We start from the raw sequence: 10,590 nt of genomic DNA on the forward strand, positions 1-10,590 counted from the left end.
TGATATTAATGCAGATACTGTAGGATGTTGAATGGCATCAGACACACTCAGCACTTGGAAAGTGATACTCTTGAACACCCAAGAGCTTTACATTATATAGAGATTTTCACTAAAGGTCCATACTAGAGTAAAATCAGACAGATTTTATCCTGCATTGGATTTCCACATCAGCCAGCCCAAATTGTAAACGCATGCAAATAATAGAATTAACTGCACAATTCTTTAAGCCCCTGTAAGTTTTTTAAGGCACATGTAAAAGAGCTTTTGCTGCTCTCAGCTAATGGGGACAATAATACATTACTGACTGAGACCCAGGAGGTCAGCTCAAATCCAGATGGTAAATCACAAGGGAGAGGTTGAAGGTGAAAGGCAAAGGGCAGGGAGTAAAGTCATGTTGCCAGTGCAACACCTGCTCTGAGGCCGGTCTGAGAGTTTGTGTATCCAGACCTCCAGCCTATTGAAAAGAATTAAAAGGGCAGCTGACTCATTCATGTTTTTTTCTTTTTTAGTTTTGGATTTGATGGCAAATCGAGTCTGTGCAACAAACAACTGCCCCTGGCCAGGATAAAGAGAACAACAATCCAATAACCGTAATAACACCGTCCTTATCCAACACTTCTCTGTCACACAAATTTCCAAAATAAAAAACTAGGCTCCTCAGATTTCATAAGAACATAGTTAAGCTCTGAGACACTTGACACCGCTGATAGTCCTGAAGATTAAAGTTGCTCGGGGTGGGGGGGGGGCAGAAAACCAGCTTACAACTAATACATGCCAGGGGCTTATTTCCCCCTTCCCTCTAAACTAATGACATGAGTGAGTCAGCACTGACGAGGCTGTAACCAGATGAGTAGTGCAGGGAACAGAGAGCTACCGCTGAATGCCCTTGTCAGAGGTGCGAGAATTGATTGAGTCAGCTGGTTAGTTGACAGTACAGGGAGAATGAACAGGACGGCAGCTGGTGACGACGACAGGAGAGCTCCCTGCTTTTTTCTTTGCAGGGTGACTGGGCTTTGAGAGGGGTGCTGCTTTTCACATTTGTTTCCCAACTACCTGTTCTTCTGAGGTTTGGGGGGAGTTTGTTAGCTCGTTTTGCAGGCAAGGCAACAAACAGGCTCTCTTTCATTTCATCCATCATCTAATTTTTCAACCATTTTCTTGCTTCATTCAATTTGGAGTTGTGGTGGAGCAAGCAACAGGCACAAGGCAGGATGAACACCCGGGACAGGATTTCAATCCGTCTCAGGGCAGATACACAGACACCGATATGCACACACTCACACCATTTTTGCTAGGAGCCATTTAACCTGCCAGCATGTCTTTGGACTGTGGGAGGAGAAACCAAAGCACTTGAAGGAAACCCACACGAACACTGTCAGAACATATCAACTCCACGCAGACAGAACCCCAGATCTGGAATTGATCATTCACTAAAAAAGAAACAGTTATTATTAATCATAGCATTAAAATTCAAAGGTATACATCTTTAAACCATTTCAGTTTCTGCATTAAGTCGTGCAGTTTAAGTCAGTCGTTCCCAAAACTAATTATAGAAGGCTATAAGCATTTGCAGGCCTGGGAAAATCTGTTTAATGCTTCAATTAATCCTGTAATTAGTTTAAATTAGAACAGGGTGGTGCTATAATGAAAACCTGCAGGTCTGTCGTGCTGGACAGGGTTTGGTCATTTTTTTCGTTTTTGTTGATTTTTGTTCTATTTGTGTATAATACATGAAGTTCAGAAGTTCACGGGATACCTCCTAACCATTAATTACATAGAAAAAGAAAATGTCCAGTTTAATTTGCAGAAAGTTAACATAGGATTGAAGGTTAATATAGCTGAGTTTTAAAAAAAGACTTCTCTGACAAAGAGGCATACACATGACATGTGTGCCCCACAGCTCTTTTTTAGTCCAAAAACTAATGATTTTGGACCATGCACATTAAATTATTTTTCCAGATTTTATGATGATGTAGAATTAAAATTACCCCCAAAAGACCAAGATTAGTGATTTGGAAATTACTCATTTATATGCCCAATAGTTACCTTTGTTTGTTTAAAAAGGTTAATCATTTAACCACTACAAAGGTGTATTTCACTTTATGGCATGCAAACACAAAACAAAGTCAGATTGCTTTGTAACATCTTAACAACAGCTTCACAATCAAATATGAGGCATCACTTTTCTAATTCAGCACATTAACAGGTGCTTCTTTGGCTTTTTTAACATGGAGTAAAAAAATGTTCATGGTGAATGGAAAACCAAAAAAATCAGGGTAGAAATAATTATTTGGTTAATGTCATAATGACATTCTGTCATTTTCAGCTTTTTCATCTGACCCCGAGTTTATGCTTACCTGCACAGCTCAAGAACAGTACAGTAATTCAGCATTCGGAATTTAAAGAGCAGTGGGTCAAATTCTTCCTACAGAAGGCAAGTATAAGGGTCAAGGTCTACTGCTAGATGTAGAACCATATACGGTTAAAAAGTCAAACTGACCATGTCAGCAAAACATTGTGAACTGAATGTCATTCAGAGTGTTCTTATTTGATCTAGTAACCACAAATAACCTGCAGTAAAGGTTACACAAGCCAATTCCTTGAGGGCTGTAGAACCATGGTTTTAGAGGTGTGTTAAAATCCTCACCAAGGTTTTACTTCGTGAGAGTCACTTTGTTTTTCATTTTAGTTGCTTCAAAATGTGCTGCGATGAACTATTTTAGATAAGCTAGAGCCAGGGTTACACTGGTGTTGTGGTGTCATCTTATTAACTACATACAGTATTATAAGTGAATTACAATGAGCACACCCCATGTAGACTCATAATGTACGTGTATGGACCTTCCACAGACTGACATTGCTCTGAGAATTTTTGCAGAATTAAGCATCTCCGTTATCCCATAAATATCATTCTAATTGGTCCGCCTGAGGTGCCCTTCTTATCTGCTAGAAGCCTACACTTGTTTTTTCCATGCATGTAGGGAGCTGGTACTACTGGTACTACACAAATTGAAGTGTCATGCAACCACTATAAGCAGGCTGTGTCACAGTTGTTATTGCTAACTGGTGCTGCATAAAAAGTACAGGTCTTGGACCCTTCAGGACTGATTGGCATACAGAGGACGACAGAGTTAAATAGGAGGGTGGCTATAACAAATGACACAAGTGCACACAGTTAGCTGTATGCAAACATACAAGCAGATAACTCTGGAGTTTCCCAGCAAAGTACGAAAGAGTAGTTTTCACACCTTTTGCAGAATTTGCAAACAAACAATAAAACCGTGTAACTGAAGCATACAGGTGCTGAGATAGTTGTAATTAATTTCTAATGTTATTGCTCCTATTTGTTCGACGTGTGAGACTTGAAACTTTCAGGTGACGTAAACCTAGCAAAAAATCACTTTAAACAAAGTTTTAAGCTTTTCAGGAATAACCAATTAAATGAATGCGATTGAATTCACGTCAATAAATAACTGCTAGAGAACATGGAGGCTTCTGGAAGTTGTGGTTAAAACTGTATCACTGGAATAAAAAAAACAAACTTTTGATTTAAAAAATAGTATTCATTTGATGAAAAATAAGATTTCAATATTTCTCTTCTCCTCGGTTGTTGTTATTTTATGTCAGCCTACACCTTACTTGTATGAAAAATTATCATAAACACAGAACTCAACAATTATTAATTCAAATTGTTAAAACTAATAAAACTAGTTAAAATTAAAATGTTAATTTTATGACTGTATATGGCCCAATTTTAATTAGAACAAGTACTGCCGTTCAGCTCATTATGAGCCTTCTGAATATACATTATTATTATTTAGGATTATTATTAGGATTTTAAATGATTAGCTAACTTGAGTTACAGCGGGGAAGGGTGAAAATGTAATAACAATAAAGATACACATACACAAATACACAAATTAGTCCGATGTGACCGGATACAGACTCGAAGGATAGCCGAGCTACAGTATTGGCAATATAACCGTCAGTAGTGGGCTGGTGGGCGCTGTCTGTGGTGCTGAACACTGATTTCGCAGAATACAGTACAAAGCGCGATCCGAGTACTAAGTGTTATCTCTTGAACTAGTGGACCATAAATAGTATATTTTACGAAAAAAACACAGATTATTTCAATTAACTAATTTCAAAAAGCACCACCGTAGTATGTCTTAGGGTAAATTGATCCAGTCGAAATGTGGCTATTTCCATTTTCTGTTTCCAGCGTGAAATTACTCTCTGCTTGTACAATTGTACGAAAGGCGTGCGGTATTTCAATCATGAATAAATACGGCACAAAAAACATACAGGTTCTCCTACGTCGATCTTGTAGTTAAGTTTTATAAGGTGAAAAAATAGCAAATGCTGGAGAACAAATGTACTTAAATTTGTGTGCTGCTAGTGCTCGGCGTATTGCTTGTAATGTACTGCTTCCTCATCCAGTTTAATTACCCATTATATTCAAGCTCTCCAATCGCAAGGGTTTTACCGCTCTAAAGTCTCAAAATGGTAGAGACTGCGGCAAAGCAGGACTTCCGATGTGAAGGCACAGTAGCGTCAAGCTATCAATGCAATTGACGTTTGGTGATGACGACATCTCCCTCCCACTCTGTACCACTATACGTACGACGATTGTTTTGCTAATAAGGAGGAGACACTATGGGGATTACCCTTCAAATGTCTGAAAAGCATCAGAAAATGTTTTATTATGGTCAAATATATACGTTTCCAATTTGCTCAAAAAATCATTGAATGACCGGAATATCGTAAAGAAAACAATATAACATATTGTCCATTCAGTATCTTTTCAGTCCAACAAATTTGTTCGATCGTCTTATCCAGTCTCCCTTGAATATATATCACTTTATCTTTAAAGTGACACATATTCACTTTATTTATGATGACGTAATGACATCCTAAAATAGATCAAATTTGTGGTCTCTATTTGTTCTCTCGTTGCTTTTTGTGGAGAATGTAAACCATGTTATGACTAGAATGGCTAGGGAAAACGTCATAGCTGTGGCTCCAATTGTGTCAGTACGTTTTAGAATTACGTGTTTAGCATTACATTTGAAATTATTGACTGTGCTATGACCCGTGTTGTACACGGGGAATGTCGGTGGTCTCTGGAACCCTTAGAAACCCTAGGCGTCCCCCTGCTGATGAGGGTAAAATGTTATCCCCTTCAGAGATCCCAACACACGCACAGAGGTGTCAGGGCATAACTGCAGCTGTCGTCCATTTTGGCAGAAGTGTCGAAAGTGAAAACACAAGAGGAGGTGTGAAATAATTCATTTGCGGGTGTTGGCACGATGCGCCACCCCAGCCACCTCCTCTTCTTTCCTCTCCTCTTTTATCTGTTCTCGTCTAGTGCTGATCATCACAAAGGCACGTCTTTATGTTCACCGGGCCATGGCATGGAGATGACTTTATTTTCCTGAAAATCGTTAACTACTTACTTGACGACCATTATCACCCCCTGCATAAAAAAAAAATATTTGTATTCCAGGTAATGGTACCTAGAAATGAAAGCAAAACAGAATGCTGAAACGGAATGAAATGTAAATGACACTGTTTAACCCCAGACGCTCTTGCTGTACTGTACCTCACAAAAGGTATTAGGATCGGGTCAGGACAGGTTTCGTTGTGAAGGTTCATGTGCGAGCCGGATCACCACTGGGGTCTGTATCATATATTTTGCAGGTTTTCAGATTCTTTCCTCCTTTGGGGTTTCTGGAAACGCTTTATTTGAATTAGGTTTTGTATGCCCAGCATACTCCTTTCATAGAGGCTACATACGGCTTTATAACAACGTCTCCAAGTCTTTAAATCCACTTTATTTCGAATCTCAACTCGAACTCCACGTCTAACACGTCGTAACATTTACAAATATTACATTTATAACGAATACTTACATGTACGTTATGTCCTTTGGGACAATAATCATAGGTGATATAGGATGTTGTTGCTGGCTGCGTAAATCTACATTCAAATGAAACCCTAGTGAGTCTTGAAGTACCAGACGTAATGAAGCCAGGGCTGTATGTGTTTTCACATTTTAGACAATCACTAGCATGGCGTGCACAATGTTAATTGGGGAGTGCCACGCTGTATTATTTTAACTGTAGGATTAAAAAAATTTAAACTGCGAAACTGAATAAAACAGCAATAACAGGACACAAGCTTACATTATCTTCACTACATACCTACAATTTGCACATTCATTTGTTTCATGCTGGCGCGGAGTACCAGCTGAGCCTTTTCACAGGTAATCTATAGTCAAGCCTTGACTGAGGTCCCTCTCAGACTGATTAAGAAGTTAATTGATTGTAAATGTAAATTTAAATGCATGTAAATGTAAACAGATATACATGTATTTGAATACCAGATTATCAGGGAAAGAGAATACTGGTTTAAACACCACTGTGCTATTTGTCTACGTGATCTAGCCCCTTTCATGTCTATCGGAGCTTCGACCCGAACACCACTGAACAAATTATTTGCACAAACGAATAAAATATGGACATTTTTCGGGCTCAGAGGTAGTGATTTGAAGTGACAGACTGTAGAACGGATTAAACTCCATTGTGTCTAGAAATACAAGTGTAGGGATAATAATAATAATAATAATAATAATAATAATAATAATAATAATATTTCACCCTTGCAGGACTACTCTTCCCCACAGTGGCTCAAGTTAGCTACTCATTTAAAATTCTTACAGTAACTAAATAGCAATTGTATGTCCACAGAATTATCGGAACTTCTTTTCTTGATTTTTTGGGTTAGTCATAAACGCATTTAATAAATTTAATTCCATAAACTACCTACTACTAATAACGATCATAAAACAAGAATCCGCCCTCCCGCTCCATTTCTCTAGAGCCCTGAGACTGTGGATTGATCGCTGTTTTCCCGCAGTCCCTGCTGTTATTTCCCTCTCGCCTGTTGATGTCACTCTTTATTCTTGCCTTTCCAAGCGTTCTCGGAGTTCGTCTCCCTCTCTCCTCCCACTCCCCCACATCCCCTCCCTAACCTCCCCCTCCCCCGCATCACTTCAAACCCGGATGGATGACTTCACTGTTCCGCCTGGGTTTCCTTTATGATCCCGGGATCTCCCAGTTTTCTCATCAGACCTCTCCGAGCGCACAAGCGAACGCTTGGCTCCTCTCTCTTGCACACCTACAAGCAACCTCCACAGCAGCAGTGTGTTTGTGTGCGGCACCTTGGCACCTTGCTTAGCTAACTCCACACGAAGACTACAGGTGACAAGTAGCTTAAAAGGACTGTAAGAGGACGACATAAAGTGCAATTATCTTCGGGGAATCTGCACTACACAGGCAATTTGCACCCAGCTTTCCACATTTTATTTTTTTTCCGTGCTCAGCATCTAGTGCCATAATGTCTGAAATCCTGCCATACAGCGAAGGGAAAATGACCGGCTATGGAGCAGACAGCGAAGTCAGCCAAATTTCCTTCAGCTGTCGGCTCCAAGACACCAACACCTTCTTTGGGGGACCTCAAGCAAAAAGACCACCCAAACTTGGACAGATCGGCAGAGCTAAGCGAGGTAAGCAGTGGGAAAAACAATAGTACATATACTAAAATGTTTTTTTTACTAAGCTTATTACATTTAATATTTTACTTTAACAAGATGACAGATTCTAGAAGTGACGCCTTTATACTTAGTTCGCACAAATACTTGAGTGGAAAAGCTTAAGAATTAAGAATAAAGCTGCAGCCATCGACTTGTAAGCCGATAGAACGAATGAACTGAAAATGATGTATTGCTGCGTTCTGGTCTCTCCAAAATTTAATGTGCCGGAGAGCACCAATGATTACGAAAACAAACAGAAGCAGGAACCAAAAAATCAAAATATCTTGTTATATTTACTACTGTTATCCCCGGAATGATCAGTCCTGGTAAAATAGAAACAGAAAAAAATTAACTACGCCAAAGCAGTTACATAATAATAACAACAACAAATAATGAAAATTATTTTCATTAAAAAATTAATCTATTTTCTTGCATTACCCCTTCCTTGATAACTACGCCGAAGTAACTGATTGCTTTAAAATATTTTATAAGCCGCCTTCTTTCCCAGCTCCCGTTTTTCATTTTATTTTTATTATTTCCATTAATGGGGATTTCAGTAGAAATTCTCCGTATATAAAAAATAGAGAACTTGATTGTTTTCTTTCTGCGACCTTTTCTACGTTAGACCTGTGATAAGGCAGCCCTGTAGATACATTAAAAATATTCGAAGGGTTATTTTGAAGTCTGGAGAGCCACCTTTAATCGAGGTGCAGTAAGAGAATTCCACTGTATGATACAGATGTTCCCTCCACTATTGGAGAAAAATGCCACGGTGATTCTGTATACAGTTTGTCCTTTTAGGATGGTCAAAAAGTATAAAACCACGCAGCAGGACAGGATCAACGCTCAGAGCTGATAATACCCCTTTAGACTTAACTCTTTATTGCCAGCGACCAATTGATTACCCGTAAAATTAGTCAGCACGTCTACAGATTAAAGGTGATGTCATACTAACACAGTTCCCTCTATAATGATTTATGTGGCTCTACCTTATTTATGACGCGTTTAAATGTATGAAACCACACATTTTCATTGACATCATCCAGGACTACATTGCGTAATCAAGTGATTGGGTATTATTACTGATCATTCACTTTATATTATCCATACCATATACACTTCACTCATATGTTATGTTAAAATAGTATTGACACATTCAGCATTTTGCGACTGTGAATGAAAACAACTGAAACACCTTTCGTTTTTATTCTCAAAATGTTACGGTGCAATACACGTATGTGCAATATTTAAACAATTTTCTTCCGTTCCCCCCTGCAGTGGTGATTGAAGACGACCGAATAGATGAGGTGCTTAAGGGGATGACGGACAAGTCGTCACCCGGCGTTTAAACAAGTAAAAGGAGCCTTTGCAGACTTTTTTTCTCACCGGTTTGAAGCACTTTTCGGCTGTGCATGTTTGAGGATTGTAAGGAGAAACGCAGAAGGGATGAAACGAAGGGGGGGGGAAAGACAGGGAAAGAAAGACGAAAGAGAGAAGAAAGACAAGAATGAGAGACCAAGATTTATTTTGGGGTTGCTGGCAATTCTCCAAACAAAACCCGATTTCCAAACCACCGCTGCGCAGAAAAGCTGTCGAGATGGCTGATTCGTGCAGCTTCGCTTCTCAACTCCTGCCGATGTATAGCGATGGATGGACTTGCCATTTCGTCAACACCTTCTTCCAAAATGCGCTGTAAACAACAACAACAACAACAACATCACCGACATCAACTGGAAGCTGAAATTCATTTCAAGCACTGTTTCTGTAGCTGTACAGTATCTAAGCTCGAAGATCATCTTTTCTTTTCCCATACCTGCGTAACATTGAAAACACGATACGCGACGCCGCATTCGAAGGAGCTGTTCTATTCAGCACTGTCGAAACGCAGAGTGCATTCCTAATGCTGCTAGAGCTGTTTTTTTAAAAAGAGCAATCACAGACATTCAAATCCCGTGCATTTTTTAAACGACCTGATGTATGTAACATTTCAGAAATATATACAAGGACAGTACCGTTTTATTGTTTTTTTTTGTTGTTTTCATTTTTTTAATTTGAAGTTCAACAAATACATTGATAATTAAACGATCTTAGGAGGAAAATGCAGCTTTTTTCAGCTTTGTTTTTTGTAATGCAACACGTGTACAGGCGGGCGACTTCCAACAAACCCGCAAAAATGCATCCCTTAATTCCAATAGTTCTAAATGACGGAAGTTTTGTTTTCCGCCCAAGCCAGCAGGGATGGTAAAAAACATAACAATAATAAAAAAAAAGACTGAGGAAGATGGGTTTTTTTCCTTTGGTTAAATAAAATTTTACTTTTTTTCTCCATCTCTTTGCATGAACTTCCAATCCTGGTGCCAACGCGGGTGTCTCCACCATTCCTATCTACCCTGGCACGCTTATTTTTAACAAAATTCATATTTGTATTTTTATATCTAAATATTTGTTATTTAAATGATATGCTAGTCTAACGTCTTACAATTCATCAACAAAAATGTTTGTACCTGGGAAAGGATATTCAGACTGAGACGAACAGAGAATCTAAGAGATCTGGTTTTGTCTGTCTCATTCTATATCAAGTATTGGGGAAAAAAGACTTATTGAATGTGTTTTGGTTTTTGCACACATCAATGTTAAACTATTACTACAAAATATTATACTGTGACTTGAGCTTCGTTGATGGATTTGTTAGAAATGGCAACTTTAGAATTTATGGCACTGTTTACGAGTACCTTCAAATAACACGTTGTTATTTGACCACTTTTTTGGACATTCAAGTTGTGTTTTTTTTATTTTGTTTCTTTTGTACCATTCTTTTGACGAAAACTGAATATGGTTTGTTGTGCATGAAACCTTAATATTTTCAATACTGAAACATCATTTTATGAAGCAAAAAAGCAACAAAAATGTCATGACATTCTAAGAATGATTCATTGTATATTATGATGCCATTTTCACTGTATTTGGTGAATTAATAAATGGTGAAAGAACATGTA

At 38.6% G+C, this 10,590-nt stretch overlaps 1 protein-coding gene across 1 annotated transcript; it reads left to right on the forward strand.

Annotated features, from left to right (window-relative positions):
- The first annotated feature begins 7,098 nt into the window (after positions 1-7,098).
- On the forward strand, positions 7,099-10,590 carry camk2n2a (calcium/calmodulin dependent protein kinase II inhibitor 2a). Its single transcript, XM_088913106.1, has 2 exons — positions 7,099-7,567; positions 8,873-10,590. Exons 1-2 carry the CDS (start codon positions 7,399-7,401, stop codon positions 8,941-8,943), a joined length of 240 nt encoding a protein of 79 aa, XP_088769232.1. The 5' UTR covers positions 7,099-7,398; the 3' UTR covers positions 8,944-10,590.

The sequence above is a fragment of the Atractosteus spatula genome, chromosome 4, assembly GCF_055471065.1.
Source record: "Atractosteus spatula isolate fAtrSpa1 chromosome 4, fAtrSpa1.hap1, whole genome shotgun sequence".
NCBI lineage: Eukaryota > Metazoa > Chordata > Actinopteri > Semionotiformes > Lepisosteidae > Atractosteus > Atractosteus spatula.

Bases quoted from the DNA above. Each gene is read 5' to 3' on its own strand.
- camk2n2a (XM_088913106.1), top strand. From the start codon at position 7,399: ATGTCTGAAATCCTGCCATACAGCGAAGGGAAAATGACCGGCTATGGA. The intron at 7,568-8,872 runs GTAAGCAGTGGG...TCCCCCCTGCAG, and splicing joins GATCGGCAGAGCTAAGCGAG to TGGTGATTGAAGACGACCGA.